A 17947-nucleotide genomic window follows, 5' to 3' on the forward strand; every position below is an offset into this window, starting at 1 on the left:
ACTCCTTTTTAAAAGCTAAACCATGGTAACAAAACTATTATCTACCTTCACATGTACAAGTAGCTGGGAAGGTCATAGATTAATTACAGTGAATAAGTTTTACATTTACTAAAAGATAGTACACTAACACGAACACTTTATACAGCCTAAATTAATAAGAACTATGTGGTAATTTTTTTTTTGAGACAGACTCTCACTCTATCACTCAGGCTGGAATGCAGTGGCGTGATCTTGGCTCAGTGCAACCCCACCCCTGCAGGGGCTCAAGTGATCCTCCTACCTCAGCCTCCCGAATAGCTAGGACCATAGGCGTGTACCACCACACCCGGTTATTATTATTATTATTATTATTTTTTTGTATTTTTTAAGTAGAGACAGCAGGGTCTTGTCATGTTGCCCAGGCTGGTCTCCGACTCCTCAGCTCAAGCAATCCACCCACCTCGGCCTCCCAAAGGGCTGGGATTACAGGCGCGAGCCACCAAGCCCAGCCCTATACAATTTTTTTTAACAAACTTACTAAAAACTTCCCACTCTCCCTCCCCAACAGGGTTCAACTTCAGTATGAAAACTGCCACACATTTTGCTTTGTTGCAGCACATTTATTTTGGACCTGCATTCCAAGGGAAACGTGGGTTTACACTCCATTCAATCACAGCCTTCTTGATTTTTCATGATTCTGAACAACTGGCTCCTGTCTGTTCTTCTGCAGGTCTCAGTACAGTCCAAGGAATTCATTACACCTTGCACGCTAGAGACGGAAAAACCTCTGAACTTTTAACTTACTCTATGTAGCTAAATGGGTATTTCTCAACCCTCTGCCTAAAATATAAGTTATCCACACAACTCAGCCCTGTACTCCCTCTCACAAGGGCTCAGGCCAAAGTTTAGCTCCCCTTATTTGTGACAACAAAAACATCATCTGTTCCACTTTCCATGCTACATCCTTCTATTCTCAACTCTGATATTTCCTTTTTGAGACAGAGTCTCACTCTGTCACCTAAGCTGGAGTGCAGTGGTATGATCTCGGCTCACTGCAATCTCTGCCTCCCAGGTTCAAGCGATTCTCCTGCCTTAGCCTCCCAAGTAGCTGGGACTACAGGCGTGTGCTACCACACCTGGCTAATTTTTGTATTTTTAGTAGAGACGAGGTTTCACCATATTGGCCAGGCTGGTCGTGAACTCCTGACCTCATGATCTGCCTGCATCGGCCTCCCAAAGTGCTGGGATTACTAGTGTGAGCCACCGCCCCCAGCCCCTCTTTTATTAACTATACTTGATTAGTATAATGCATAATTTCCCAGAACTGAAAAACTCTCAAACTCAAGTTCTCATAATTGAGGGAAAGGTTCATAAAGAGAAATCAGAGCTGAAGAATGATTATTATATCATCAGAACGTGAAGGCATTTTTTTTTAAAAAAAAAAAAAAAGCTCTATAAAAAAAATCTGTATCTCAAATCAGGATTTTATTTATAAACATTCTAGACCTTATGCCTTCTATTATTCTTTTAAGATCAAACTTTCCAAAAAAATAACCTTTCCACTTTCTGGTTCTGCTCCCATACTCTCCATTCACAGCTTAATCCATGACAACCTTACATCGCATTCACTTTTCCATCACTGTAACCTGGATTCTGCTTCCACTCAATCACTAGCTCAGCTCATCAAGATCACCAATTATCTCACTGTTACTAAATCCAATGTCCACTTTTGGGTCCTTGATAACTTGGCAGCATTTAATACAGTTGATCAGACTTCCTTGGAACGCTTTTGTACCTTGGCTTCCTTCTATCTATCTGGCTACTCTTTCTCAGGTTTCTTTACTAATTTCTTTTTCTACCCATTAAATTCCTCAGAATTCTTTTACTCTCTTTCCCTTTAGGTGATCTTACATAACATTCTCTAAGATAAGCTACAGGCCTACAACTCCAGCCTAGATCTTTCTTTCAGATCTCAAACTTACTCCCAGACAGACAGTAACCTGGGTTTACTTGCATAGATGAGAGAATACTCTCAGAAAAGCTGACCTAGATTTCTATTTATTAGGCTAAAACCTAATCAACTGTATTATACTTTCTCTGCAAATAGACTAAACAAATTTAAAAAGCTGTGGGGGGGTGGGGATGTAGCAGTAGGAGCGGGAGTGGTATACTCCATACATAAAATGGAGAATCATAGTAGCATTTAATAGTGGTGACCATCCAAGGGAGAGGGAGCCTTGGCTAAGCATACTGTACTGCTTAGCCTGCTATTCTATGTGGCCTGTGGGAATAACTGAAGCTACCTTAGTCAAGAGACAGACACCACTTAAGATCAATTAAGTCCATTCACACTGATTCCATACTCAGTAAACAGCCTTCTAAAACATGACTTCCCATGTAGTGGAACTGTAGCTAGAAGGGGATGTAAAATCTGTGGAGGTTTGTTTTGTTTCTTAAGCTGAAAGATAGAAAAACAGAGCTGAATGTAAATTCAACAAAAGTAGGTAACTGAATAAGCAAAGTGATTGAAAACAAAGAAGATGGAGTGCAGAGCAAGAGGGGAAGGACTGGTCTTTGAAGGAAGGCAGCAATGAGCACAGATGCATAAGATGCTGGGCTACTTGCTTCTCAGTTTATCAACAAAGAATATGCTTAACAGAAAAAAAGTACCAGAACGCAAGCTCTTTACTGTATCATACTCTAGGCCTTCAGCCAACAGGTCATTCTCTAATGTGAAAAATTAGCCTGTACTCTGCATTTAGAGTCAGAAATTCTCTCAAGCTACTGACAAATCTGAGAAGGAAGAAGGAGTTGATGAAAAAATAAAAAATAAAAAATTTTTAAAAGATACTGACAAATCGGGCCAGGTGCGGTGGCTCACGCCTGTAATCCCAGCACTTTGGGAGGACAAGGCGGGTTGATCACCTGAGGTCAGGAGTTCGAGACCAGCCTGGCCAACCTGGTGAAACCCTGTGTCTACTAAAAATACAAAAATTAGCCGGGCATGGTGGCAGGTGCCTGTAATCCCAGCTACTCGGGAGGCTGAGGCAGGAGAATCACTTGAACCCAGGCGGCAGAGGTTGCAGTGAGCCAAGATCGCACCATTGCACTCTAACCTGGGTGACAGGGGAAATTCCATCTCAAAAAAAAAAAAAAAAAAAAAAAAAGAACTTGAAAGAAAGAAAAAAAAGATACTGACAAATCAAGCAGCAAAATAACAACTGTCCTTAAGAAAACTTCTTTTCTTCAGGCCACAAGAATATAATGTGTGGTTCTTGTTTGGATCCTGATTCATACAAACCAACATTCAAAAAAAAAAAACAAAACAAAAAAAAAACACAGAAACAGGTAAAATCTGAGTATGAACTGGGTATTCGATTGTTACACTTAATTTTGTTAGGTGTTATGATGGCAATGTGTGAAAAAAAATGTCCATATATTTAGAGATGCATGTGGAAGGATCCAACAGAGTAACACGAAGCCTGGGACTTGCTTTAAAATACAAAGAAAAAGGTGGATAAATGAAGCAAGTGTGGCAACTCTTGATTACCACTAAATCTTGGTAAAAGTGCATGGGAGGTTCAATCATTGTATTTTTTACTTTTCTATGTTTGACAATTTTACTAATAAAATTTATTTTATTTATTTATTTATTTATTTATTTATTTATTTATTTATTTATTTCGAGACAAAGTCTCGCTCTTGTCGCCCAGGCTGGAGTGCAATGGTGCGATCTTGGCTCAATGCAACCTCCGCCTCCTGGATTCAAGTGATTCTCCTGCCTCAGCCTCCCAAGTAGCTAAGATTACAAGCACCTGCCACCACACCCGGCTAATTTTTGTATTTTTAGTAGAGACAGGGTTTCACCATGTTGGCCAGGCTGGTCTCGAACCCCCGACCTCAGAGAATCCACCCAACTTGGCCTCCCAAAGTGCTGGGATTACAGGCATGAGCCACCATGCCCAGCCTATTTTTTTTTTTTTTTTTGAGACAGATCCTTGCTCTGTCACCCAGGTGACACGATCTCAGCTCACTGCAACCACCAGCTCTCGGGTTCAAGCGATTCTCCTGCCTCAGCCTCCTGAGTAGCTGGGATCACAGGTGCGCGCCACCATGCCTGGCTAATTTTTGTATTTTTAGTAGAGACGAGATTTCCCCATGTTGGTCGGGCTGGTCTTGAACTCCTGACCTTCTGATCCACCCGTCTCAGCCTCCAAAAGTGCTGGGATTACAGGCGTGAGCCACCGCACCCGGCTGATAAAATGTTTTAAATATTTTTTGTTGCTCAGTACAGGGGAAAAAAACTTAATACATTATTAACATACCACTGCCTGGTCATCCAAATCTTTGTGTCAGGGAGGAAAATGTCTATACAATAATGGTGTCACTCGGAAGTTCAGGTCAAAAAAAAAAAAAACAAAAAAAAATCAAAAAAAGGTGACAATGACACAAATGAGATATTTAAAAATTAACTTTTCAGAGGCCAGGTGCAGTGGCTCACGCCTATAATCCCAGCACTTTGGGAGACCAAGGCAGGCAGATCACTTGAGGCCAGGAGTTTGAGATCAGCCTGGGCAACATGGTGAAACTCCGTCTCTATTAAAAATCCAAAAAAATTAGCCAGGAGTGGTGGCGAACACCTGTAATCCCAGCTACTCAGGAGGCTGAGGCACAAGAATTGCTTGAACCCAAGAGGCGGAGGTTGCATGAGCTGAGATCGTATCACTGTGCTCCAGCCTGAGTGACAGAGCAAGACTGTGTCTCAAAAAAATTATTAAAAAATAAAATTTTAGTATAGTTTTTTAATATCCCATTCTCTCCAAAACTAAAGTCACGTCTTAGAAAGTCCCTTCACACTCTATGGCTTCGCCTCACCATCCCCACCTCCAGGCAATTTTGTAGGGGACAACTGTGGCACTCTGCTGGGAGAAAGTGAAAAAGCAGCCTTGGACACTATAGCACTTAACCAAGAAGAAAACTACAAATTATTATCAGGCAATATTTGCTTAAAAAATAAAATAGGCTGGGCGCGGTGGCTCACGCCTGTAATCTCAGCACTTTGGGAGGCCGAGGCGGGCGGATCATGAGGTCAGGAGATCGAGACCATCCTGGCTAACACGGTGAAACCGCGTCTCTACCAAAAACACAAAGAATCAGCCGGGCTTGGTGGCACACGCCTGTAGTCCCAACTACTCGGGAGGCTGGGGCAGGAGAATAGCTTGAACCCAGGGGGCAGAGGTCACGCCACTGCACTCCAGCCTGGGTGACAGAGGAGACTCCATCTCAAAAAATAATAATAAATATAGAAAACTACAAATTAGTTACATAAATACACATTGTCATAATATTGTCATAACTACTTTTTTTAAGACCTTGGTAAATTACAGCTAGAGACAAGAAAGATAAATAATGTATACATTATGACTATTCTGTAAATCAAATAATGATTACCACTACTTTGAAAACGTTAATATTAGCTGCATACATTTCCATAAAGACTTCAACCGGCCGAGTGTGGGGCCTCACACCTGTAATCCCAGCACTTTGGAGGCTGAGGGGGGCGATCACCTGAGGTCAGGAATCCGAGACCAGCCTGGCCAATAGGGTGAAACCCCATCTCTACTAAAAATACAAAAATTAGCCAGGTGTGGTGGCACGCACCTGTAGTCCCGGCTACTCAGGAAGCTGAGGCAGGAGAATCATTTGAACCAGGGAGGTGGAGGTTGCAGTGAGCCGAGATTGCATCACTGCGCTCCAGCCTGGGAAACAGAGGGAGACTCCATCTCAAAAAAAGAAAAAAAAAAAAGACTTCAACCTCCCTCCACTAAAACATATTTAACATAAAAAAAAAATTTTTAATCAGATCTACACTGAGACTTTATATATATCAAGGCAAAATGGCCAACATAACAAGAGGATCTATTTATTTTGACCTATGTCATAGAGTATAACCAATTAATGAATTAAAGCAAACAGTGGGTTTATTTCTTTTACTAAATATGATCAAATATACAATCTTAACAATGACAAAGCCTCTTGGTATTCGATTCTACTTACCCCAAAGGTTTTGGCTTGTGCGTATCTAAGGAGTGCAACTGACATCTCTTATTCTTCTTACTTTTTGGAATAGCATCTATCATGTCATTTAGTTTGGACCTAATTAAAAATAAAACATATTAAGAGTTTAATTCATTTTACTTTCAAATTTTAAAATCTATTTACTGTCTTTGAGAGAGAAGTCTCAAAACAAAAAAAAAAACCCACTTTTCTCTATCCCCACTGTATCGAGCAGTGTGCCTGGCACTCACGTATTTCAACATTGACTGCTACCTGACTCTCAGCCATCTTCCCTTGCCCAGCCAGTATGTAAATACGCCAGTTGCAGAAGCACACACCTGTAGTCCCAGCTATTTGGGAGGCCGAGGTGAAAGGATCACTTAAGCCCAAGGGTTTGAGGCCAGCCAGGGCAACAGAGTGAGACCCCATGTCTTTAAAAAATATATAAAAACCTCACAAAACATTATGTAAACACAATACATCCTTGAAGAGGAGTCAACAGAAATTTTATGCAAATATAGAATATACACTACTACTATCCGCACCCTCCATCCAACCAATGAGCAAAGGTTGTCAATTCTACCTTTTAAATATTATCTAGAATCAGGCCTGGTGCAGTAGCTCATGCCTATAATCCCAGCACTTTGGAAGGCTGAGGTAAGAGGATCAATTGAGGCCAAGAGTTCAAAGCCAGCCTGGGTAACATAGCAAAATTTTCATCTCTACAGAAAATTTTAAAGTGAGGCCAGGCATGGTGGCTCATACCTGTAATCCCAGCACTTTGGGAGACTGAGGCCAGGAGTTAGAGACCAGCCTGGCCAACATGGAGAAACCCTATTTCTACTAAAAAAAAATACAACAATTAGACAGGTGTGGTGGTCCACGCCTGTAATCCCAGCTACTTGGGAGGCTGAGGCACAAGAATCACTTGAATCTGGGAGGTGGAGGTAGCAATGAGCCAAGATTGCACCACTGCACTCCAGCTTGAGACAGAGTGAGACTTTGTCTCAAAAAAAAAAAAAAATTGAATAAAAGCTAAATAAAAATTAACCAATCTAGAATCAGATCACTTCTTATCACCTCTACCATTATCGTCCCTGTCCAACCCACCAATCTCTAGCTTAGTCAACTGCAATAGCTGGCCTCCTAAATGGTCTCCTTGCTGCACCTTCTGCCCTTTACATTCCAGGCCTCACTCAGCAGCTACAGTGATGCTTTTAAAACATGTATCAGATTACATTATTCCTCTGTTCAAAAACACTCCGAGGCTTATTTTCCCAAGCCCAGGCACAGTAAATATCAAAAGTCCCTACCACCATCTTTAAATAGGAAAGCCTCGGGTTTACTTTTCAGACCTCTTCTTCTTTTCCTATTTATATTCACTAAATGAGACAAATTTACAGCTCTAACCCAGACCTCTCTGAATTCTATTTGGATGTCTAATCGCTATCTCAAACTTAGCACACCCAAAGATGAGCTCTGTTACATTTCTCCTCAGTCTTGTCCATCTCGGTAAATGGCAACCATTTGTCCTTTTTTTTTTGAGACGGAATCTCGCTCTGTTGCCCACGCTGGACTGCAGTGGCACGATCTTGCCTCACTGCAACCTCCGCCTCCCGGGTTCAAGCGATTCCCCTGTCTCAGCCTCCTGAGTAGCTGGGATTACAGGCGCCTGCCACCACGCCGGGCTAATTTTTGTATTTTTAGTAGAGATGGGGCTTCACCATGTTGGCCAAGCTGGTCTCAGACTCCTGACCTCTGGTGATCCACCCTCACCGACCTCCCAAAGTGCTGGGATTACAGGTGTGAGCAACCACGCAAGGCCTGTTGTCCATTCTTTACATCACAAATCTGAGAATCATCTTTGATGGCCTCCCTCACAACCGATCTATCCAAAAAATCCCATTGGCTCATTCCTCAAAATATACCCAGGATCCTTTATAACCATTTTTCACTACCTCCACAGCCATCATTCATTCTCAATACAGACGTCAAAGTAAACCAATTTTCATCAGACTATGCCACTCTTCTGCTCAAAACCTTCCCAAAGCTTCTCACCTCACTCAAGAGTAAAAACAAAAGACCTCAGCCAGGCACGGTGGCTCATGCCTATAATCCGAGCACTTTGGGAGGCCGAGGTGGGCAGATCGCCTGAGGTCAGGAGTTCAAGACCAACATGGCCAACATAGTGAAACCCTGTCTCTACTAAAAAATAAAAAAAAAAGCCAAGCGTGGTAGTGGGCACCTGTAATCCCAGCTACTTGGGAGGCTGAGGCAGGAGAATCGCTTGAACCCGGGAGGCAGTGGTTGCAGTGAGCCGAGATCGCGCCATTGCACTCCAGCCTGGGCAACAATAGCAAAACTCTGTCTGAAAAAAATAAAAATATGACTGGACCTTTTATTACCCTTTTTTGTTTTTGAAATGGAGCTTTACTCTTGTTGCCCAGGCTGGAGTGCAATGCGCGATCTCAGCTCACTGCAACTGCCGCCTCCCGGGTTCAAGAGATTCTCCTGCCTCAGCCTCCTGAGTAGCTGGGATTACAGGGATCCGCCACCACTCCTGGCTAATTTTCTGTATTTTTAGTAGAGACTCGGTTTCACCGTGTTGCCCAGGCTAGTCTTGAACTGCTGAGCTCAGGCAATCCTACTGCCTCGGCCTCCCAAAGTGTTGGGATTACAGGCGTGAGCCACCGCGCCCAGCCACTCTTCCTTTTTTCTTTTTGAAATGGAGTCTCGCTCTGTCGCCCTGGCTGGACTGCAGTGGCGTGATCTCAGCTCACTGCAACCTCTGCCTCCTGGGTTCAAGTGATTCTCCTGCCTCAGCCTCCTGAATAGCTGTGATTACAGCCACGCGCCACCATGCCCAGCTAATTTTTGTATTTTTAGTAGAGACGGGGTTTCACCACGTTGGTCAGGCTGGTCTCGAACTCCAGACCTCGTGATCTGCCTGCCTTGGCCTCCCAAAGTGCTGGGATTACAGGTGTGAGCCACAGCGCCCAGCCTTATTACTCTGCTGACCCCATCTTTGATTACTGTTCCCTTCATTCATCTGGCTCCAGCCACAAGGGCTTCCTTACTATTCCTCAAACATGCCAATAAAACCCCAACCTCAGAACCTTTACACTAGCTGTTCCTTCTCTGCCTTCCCCCAGTTTTCTACAAGATTCGCTTGCTCACTTCATTCAAATCTATATTCAATGTCATTTTATCAGGGAGGCCTTCTCTGACCACCCTCCACAATAATTCTTCCCCCGCTCCATTCTCTACCTCCCTTACTGATTTTTCTAACTTATCATCCCTGACAAATTGAATATTTGCTTACTGTCTGCCTCTCCCCACATGGAGAGCAGAAACTTTACATTCACTGGTACATACAACTTACTCAATAAAATTATTAAATTCGACTCAATCTTTCCATCAAGAAAATAAGCTGCCACTGTCACCAAGCTGTTTTAAATTTTAACAAACCCGTTTTCTCCTAATTGATTATACTTACCCATGTACATAAAATAATGTATAAAGCTTCTTTGCATCAGTCATGCAGCTTCTAGTTACAGACAGGACTCCCTTGGGCCCTACTGTTAGGGGTTCAAGAGCAGGATTTCCAGACTCTACAAGCTGGGCAAAGAGGCGCTCCACACTGTGACGACAACCAACACATGGGACAAGCTGAGAAAGTGCACTCAGGACTTCGCGTGATGTCACCACCATGGCAATACTTAGATCCTGTTGCTTAAGCATACCATGTCGCTGAAAGAGGGAAAGAAAATGAAGGAGTGTCCTTTAAAAAGACGTAAAATTATACTTTCACTACTACTGGTTCCTATCCTTGTGCAGTAAGTACAACCTGGCCAGGGTTTACCAGCTCTACCTGCAACTGAGTCAGAAAGGCAAAGTAGTCAGCCTTGTCCATGCCGTACGGAATTTGCGCCACAAACCCCCTTGCTCTAGAATCTAGGGTATATAAACAACTCTGCTTAGTATGCCAAAAAGCAGTCCTGCATCTGGAAATGTAGGGCTGGTTCAGTGAGTATTAGGCCAGTCCTCTCACACACACAAAAAAAGCACAACACAGCTGTACCTTTTTTTTTAGTTTGTTTGTTTTTGTTTTTTGAGATGGAATCTCGCTCTCTCGCCAGGCTGGAGTGCAGTAGCACAATCTCAGCTCACTGCAACCTCTGCCTCCTGGGTTCAAGCGATTCTCCTGCCTCAGCCTCCCGAGTAGCTGGGACTACAGGTGTGCCCACCACGCCCAGCTAATTTTAGTATTTTTAGTAGAGATGGGGTTTCACCATGTTGGTAAGGATGGTCTTGATCTCTTGACCTTGTGATCCACCCGCCTCAGCCTCCCAAAGTGCTGGGATTACAGGCGTGAGCCACCACGCCTGGCCAGTTTTTTTTTGTTTTGTTTTTACAACTTTTAACAACACACTTACTATCACTATGTTTAGCTACAGGAGTCAAGTTAGGATGGTAATCATGTGGAGCAGCAATTCCCAATCCAGAGGCATGAACAGATGTATTATGAATTAGTGGGAGAAAACATGGCCTATCTTCCTTATGCAGGGAAGCGAGTAACTAGCATGCTGCTGCTTATGAATTGTATCTGCTGGTTACGACAAGGTAGAAAAATAACTGACAGCTACTGTTGCAGAGAAATGAGCAAACTCTAGTAAGTAACTTCTACCTGATGGAGTTATAGTTAACTGCAGTTAACACTTTCAGATTTACCAAAAACAGATAGGAAAGTAGGATAATTCCCAAGAAGCATTTTCTCACATTTACCATTACCCTTCCATTCAAAGTTTTCTCTAAAAGTAGAAATAAGAGCCCTGAAGTAAACTAACAAGTCATCTTCCAATATCTTAATTACAGTCAGCCCTCCATATCCATGGGTTCTACATCTGTGAATTTAACCAACCAAGAATTGAAAATATTTGACGGGAAATACTAAACACGTACAGACTTTTCTTCCTTGTCATTATTCCCTAAAGATGCAGTATAACTACTATTTACACAGCATTTACATTGTATTAGGTACTATTAGGAATCTAAATATGCTTTAAAGTATATGGGAGGATGTGCAGAGGTTACATGCAAATATACATCTTATTTTTTCTGAGACAAGGTCTCACTCTATTGCCCAGGCTGGAGTGCAGTGATGCGATCTCAGCTGACTACAACCTCTGCCTCCTGGGCTCAAGAGATCCTCCCACCTGAGCCTACGGAGTAGCTGGGACCCCAGGCACATGCCGCCATGTCTGCCCAACTTTTTTGTATTTTCTGTAGAAACAGGGTTTTACCATGTTGCCCAGGCTGGTCTCCAACTACTGAACTCAAGCGATCCACCTGCCTTGGCCTCCCAAAGTGCTGGGATTACAGGCATGAGCCACCATGCCTAGTCCTTACTACACCATTTTCTATAAGCATTGTGGATTTTGGTTTGCATAGGGATCCTTGAACTATCCCCCACGGACACTGAGGGACCACTGTATATTGCATTTAAGCATATTTATAAAGTACTATATTTCTCAGGAATTAAACATCAGAAAGTTCATAATATAGGATTATTTTGTCTGAAGAAAACAATTACTACAGCAGAAAACCAACAAGTTTTTAATGAAAAATTATATACCTTATCTTTTAAAAACCAGGAAAGATGGCCTGGTTTTAAAATTAAAGTCTTATGGACATGTAAAATATTAACACACCACCACCAATTCTTTTTCACATGGCAATTACATAAATCAGGTAAATAACTAGACATGCTTACTACAGCAATGGTGAAAGAGCAATTTCAATGCAATATTAAGACCTAGAGAATCCTATATAAAATTAATACAGCTAAATTTTAAATGAGTCTTTAAAATACACATACACCATTGAAAACACTGATTGAAAAAACTATTACCTGAATGAACTGCTTTAGCTGTGCACCATTATTCTGATGTCCATCGAGATTTAACACATTGTCAGGAAATTCCATCACCATCTTAAAATGCAAACAGAACAGAAATCAATTATTTTATCCCTCTGAGAACAGGATACAGCCTACAAACTCCAGAAATAGACCCGTGAAAGCCAGATTTGCACCCATCCCTAGCCCTCCAAAAATTTTTGTTAAATCCAAGTACATGGCCCGGTGCGGTGGCTCGCACCTATAATCCCAGCACTTTGGGAGGCCGGTGGGGTGGGGGCGCGGCGGATCACCTGAGGTCGGGAGCTTGAGACCAGCCTGACCAACACGGAGAAACCCCGTCTCTACTAAATATAGAAAATTAGCCGGGTTTGGTGGTGCATGCCTATAATCCTAGCTACTTGGGAGGCTGAGCCAGGAGAACCGCTTGAACCTGGGAGGCGGAGGCTGCAGCGAGCCAAAATCGCACCGCTGCACTCCAGCCTGGACAAGAGTGAAACTCTGTCACCAAAAAAAAAAAAAAAAAAAAAAAAATTCAAGTACACAAGACAGGTTTCCTTTTTTTTTTTTGAGACGGAGTCTTGCTCTGTCACCTAGGCTGGAGTGCAGTGGCATGATTTCAGCTCATCACAACCTCCACCTCCTGGGTTCAAGCAATTCTCCTGCCTCAGCCTCCTGAGTAGCTGGGATTACAGGAACCCACCACCATGCCCAGCTAATTTTTGTATTTTTAGTAGAGATGGGGTTTCACCATGTTGGCCAGGCTGGTCTCGAACCCCTGACCTCAGCCTCCCAAAGTACTGGGATTACAGGCATGAGCCACTGTGCCTGGCCAGAACAGTGCCTACCTGGCACATAGTAAATGTTTGCTCTAATTATGAACAAAAAGGGCACATTGATATACTTATTCAATTATCAAAATTCACTACCATAGGAAGGCATATGAAATTTAAGGAGGCTTCAGTATGTCACATAATGGGAATGTGTAATTAGTACATTTTACTGATCTGTTGTCACACCAGAGATTTTAAGTAGTACCATAGTTATGTATCACTACAAGCCATTTTTACTATAAGATGTCATCAAATTAAAGCAGCATCCTGATTTCAGGTATTAAAATGTGGGGGAAAAAGATATGCCTTCAAAACAATGAAAGTAACACATGTATACCTTAACTAAAACATTGTTAAAGATCAAACATATTGTACTAGGACAAACTGTTTCCACATTTCCACATAACAAGGACCACAAACTCCTGCAAAACCAAAGAGTGAAGTCAAGACAAAAACACCCATTTAAGGCAAAAACAAAATATCCCTACCCAGTTGAATGTGATCTTAAAAAGATCACTCTCTTCCCTAACCAGCACCAAAGATCTGCTTCTTTAATGGATGTAACCATTCCTTTCCTTCCATATTGGAGAAATTTAAAACATGCTTGTTCTAACAACAAAATGAGGCCTCATTAACAGCTAAGTCAAACGTAAGCAATAGATTTAACAGTTTTTCTTGATTTGATAACGGAGGAATATGAGATATATGAAGTAGAGAGACAAATAGATACTAAAGGATGGACTATGATGTAAATACTAACGTAATCCAGACTGCATGTACAACACAATTCAAATTTTCAGTGTGTATACTTTATCTTTCAAAAAAAAGAAAACATATTAGATGTGGCTATCTCTAGGTAGTAAGACAACTTTTTCTGTATGTGTTCCTATATTTCCCAAATGTATTACAATGCATATATACTATATATTATGGGAGGGGAAGAGTTAATGCTCCTTGCTTCCAATTCTATATTCACTATACCACGTTTAGAGACATGCTTCCATTTCAATAGCTTTTTTTTTTTTTTTTTTGAGACAGAGTCTTGTTCTGTCACCCAGGCTGGATTGCAGTGGTGCAATCTCGGCTCACTGCAACCTCCGCCTCCCAGGTTCAAGCAATTCTCCTGCCTCAGCCTCCTGAGTAGCTGGGATTACAGGCACCTGCCACCAAACATGCTTAATTTTTTGTATTTTTAGTAGAAACAGGGTTTTGCCATGTTGCCGAGGCTGGTTTCAAACTCCCGAGCTCAGGCAATCTGCCTGCCTCGGCCTCCCAAAGTGCTGGGATTACAGGCGTGAGTCACCACGCCTGACCCATTTCAATAGCTTTTACCATTCTGAAAGTTTTTTCTTCCATACATACAGAGGAAATGTCTAAAAGTCAATTATCTAATTTTCAGGTTTATCAACCCTGACATCTTGTTTCTAGTTTTCCTTCTCAGTCTTCTTATTAATACCTCTAAAGGGGGGTAGCAATAAGTAATAATAAAGACACTTCATATGTATTAGACATTGTTATAAGCACTTTCATACATTAACTTTATCAACAGTACAAAGCAAAACTGAAGTCAATGGTCTATATTAATGCTGTAGCTATAAATGATCTGGTGAGGATGACTGAAATGAGCAAAATATCTAATGATCCATACCGCCTATTGTATTTATTCTAATTAACATGGTCTATTCAAATTTAAAAAAATAATAATAATCCTGGTATTGGAAATCCTGGTCCAGAAAACTATTATAATAAAAGCATTAAAACAGTTAATAGTTCAATTAACTCATATTTTCTGGAATCATCAAAAGGTTTAAGACACACAAAAATTTAACTGTCAAGTCATTAAAAAGGTATAAACTTTTGGAACCATGTAACTCAACAGAATATTGCAGGTCACTCCAAACCTACCATTTAAGTAACTAATATCTTGATTTATATTTTCACTTGCTTGATACAAATATACACCATTTCACCACATACCAATAGCCGTAATAAAAAATGACAATTATCTATACTGTTTAAAGATCAAAGCTATCAATTTAAGAAACAAAGAATATTCCTTATTTAACCAAATCAAAATCTCTCCAGCCTGGTTCTTAGGCAAAATCCTAAATTCTGACTCAGTATGTATTTCTATTCTGATCAACTATTTTAAAAATTGAAACGGAGATCAAAGAACATATCTAATAATACTGAGACCTGCGAGCTGATTTGTAAAATTTTTTTCTTGAGAGAGGGTCTCAACTGTTGTTGCCTAGGCTGGAGTGCAGTAGCTCAATCTCGACTCACTGCAGCCTCTGCCTCCCAGGTTCAAGCAATTCTCCCAAGTAGCTGGGATTACAGGCGTACCACCATGCCCAGCTAATTTTTGTATTTTTAGTAGAGACAGGATTTCACCATGTTGGCCAGGCTGGTCCCGAACTCCTGACCTCAGGTGATCCACTCTCCAAGGCCTCCAAAAGTGCTGGGATTACAGGCGTGAGCCACTGCGCCCAGCCTAAAATATTTTAATTATATGGATAATACCTGATTTAGGAATTCTTTTTAAGAAGTCAATAAAGAAGCCGGTGGCTCACGCCCATAATCCCAGCACTTTGGGAGGCTGAGGCGGGCGGATCACCTGAGGTCGTGAGTTCGAGACCAGCCTGACCAACATGGAGAAACTCTGTCTGTACTAAAAATACAAAAAATTAGCCATAGTGGTACATGCCTGTAATCCTAGCTACTTGGGAGGCTGAGACAGGAGAATCACTTGAACCCGGAAGGCGGAGGTTGTGGTGAGCCGAGATTGTGCCATTGCACGCCAGCCTGGGTGACAAGAGCAAAACTCCGTCTCAAAAAAAAAAAAAAAAAGTCAATAAAGAACACGGTTATTTTTAAAAACAAATCTCGTTTCCATTCATTTCATTTTCACCTAATTAGTACCAAAAATACTAAGATCTAATCTATTTATCTTTCCTGGTTTCATCAGCTTGCATACTACTAAATTTTCTCTTGTATTTACTCACTACTCTGGCTGGAGACAATGCACTCAAACTAAATACTCTGTCCTCACCTTTCAAACACTTAGGACAATGGCTTTTTACCTTACTGTTTTCTGGCCCATCATTACATGCTGTTCAGTGTTTTAAGAGATGAAAATAAAAAGGGGAAGGCAAAGAGGCTAGTAGCACAACTTGTTCTTCATTCTTTAAAACCACTTCCTTAACTTAATCTTGAGATTCTAGGTTACCTAAAGGAAGACAGTCCTGTAAATTATTTCAGGTGTGGTTTTATAAAGGCATCATTAGCATTCAGCTTCATGAAGAGGTTCCCTACCCATAGCTAGCCACAAATACAACAAGTCATTGTGCTGCAATTACTGCTTTATAAAGTTTATTGAATCCATTACCCACTTTCACTCTTAAGTATCTGTTCTGGTTTCTTCTGACCACAAAAAAAACCTGTCTTCAGCGCATTCTCACAAGTTCTAACCAACAATATACTAAGTTTGCATTTATTAAAATCACTGTCATTTCGGTTTTACTCCACACAGCTATTTGTAACATCTATCACCCTCAGTAAAATTAACTGTTAAAAGTTGAAAGAAAACATTAAATGCTGAACTTTTAACAATTACAAAACATCTAATTCCCAAGTGGATACGCTACCATTTATTAAAGTGTAAGACATTAAGAACTCTTATCAGATTAATGCTGTACACGCAAACAAGAACAAAAAGAAAAAAAAAAAAAAAACCCCAAACTCTTATCAGAGTAGTCTATTTAGATTGGTTTAAACTAGGAGAGTAAACTGCAATGCAGAAATGTAACAATCTGGCCGGGCGCAGTGGCTCACACCTGTAATCCCACCACTTTGGGAGGCCGAGGCAGGTGGATCCCTTGAGGTCAGGAGTTTGAGACCAGCCTGGCCAAAATGGTGAAGCCTGGTCTCTACTAAAAATACAAAAACTAGCCGGGCATGGTGGCGGGCGCCTGTAATCCCAGCTACTCAGGAGGTTGAGGCCCAAGAATCACCTGAACCTGGAAGGCGGAGGTTGCAGTGAGCCAAGATCACACCACTGCACTCCAGCCTAGGTGACACAGTGAGACTCCGTCTCAAAAAAAAAAAAGAAAAAAGAAAAAAAAAAGAAATATCACAGCAATCTGACAATATGTACCTGGAACTTTACAAAAGGTTCTTATCCTTTGATCCAACCAGTAATTCCACTTCCAAAAGCCTGAGAAAACATTTTAATGCAAAGATTTTTGCATTATTTATGTTCTTACAGTTTATTGATGGCAAAAACTAGAACAACCTCCATGTCCAACAGTGGAAAAATAATTACGGAATGTCATACAACAGAATATTACACAGCCATTAAAAATGTTTAAGAATGACAAGAAAAAATGTTTTCAAAATTACATTTAGTGAAACAAATAAGGACAAAAAATGTTACAGAAAACAATATATTAACTCTGTATCTATGTGTGTGTCTAGGACTGAAATTACACCAAATGCTGCTTATCCCTGAGAAGTATGATTAAGGGTAATTTATTTTGTAGTTATTTTTCAAGATTTTAGAATGAATATATATTTTGGCCGGGTGTGGTGGCTCACACCTGTAATCCCAGCACTTTGGGAGGCCGAGGCGGACAGATGACCTGAGGTCAGGAGTTTGAGACCAGCCTGGCCAACATAGGGAAACCCCATCTCTTCTAAAAATACAAAAAAATTAGCTGGGCGTGGTGACGCACACTTGTAATCCCAGCTACTCAGGAGGCTGAGGCAGGAGAATCACTTGAGCCCGACAGGCAGAGGTTGCAGTGAGCCAAGATCAGGCCACTGTACTCCAGCCTGGGCGACAGAGCGAGACTCTGTCTCAAAAAAAAAAAAAAAAAAAAAAAAAAAAATTAATTCTTCAGACTTCTCTAAAATCAAATCTGTATTATATGTTATTTTATAACTGTAGTAACACTGAACAACATTTTAGCCAGAGTATAAAACTTTCTTAAATATTTCACCATTCCACCAACTTATAAGGGATTTTCTCAAATACACCTACATCAGCCCTATCCTATACTCAAGTGTTCAAACTCACTGAACTACCATGGGAATCTTCTAAACATGGATACAACATATCACATAAAAGAAGAGGCTATTTTTTTTTTTTTGAAACAGAGTT

At 41.2% G+C, this 17947-nt stretch overlaps 1 protein-coding gene across 8 annotated transcripts in view; it reads right to left on the reverse strand.

The window, feature by feature from the left end:
- Positions 1-17947, reverse strand: part of GGNBP2 (gametogenetin binding protein 2) — a 45461-nt gene that overhangs the window by 23483 nt on the left and 4031 nt on the right. For all 8 annotated transcript variants that reach the window (XM_054456920.2, XM_054456919.2, XM_054456916.2 and 5 more), the window contains 3 exons: positions 11948-12028; positions 9533-9786; positions 6037-6135 (listed from right to left, as the gene is read on the reverse strand). In XM_054456920.2, the coding sequence (XP_054312895.2) occupies positions 6037-6135; positions 9533-9786; positions 11948-12028 (434 nt within the window). The remainder of the gene's footprint in view (positions 1-6036; positions 6136-9532; positions 9787-11947; positions 12029-17947) is intronic.

The sequence above is a fragment of the Pongo pygmaeus genome, chromosome 19, assembly GCF_028885625.2.
Source record: "Pongo pygmaeus isolate AG05252 chromosome 19, NHGRI_mPonPyg2-v2.0_pri, whole genome shotgun sequence".
Lineage (NCBI taxonomy): Eukaryota > Metazoa > Chordata > Mammalia > Primates > Hominidae > Pongo > Pongo pygmaeus.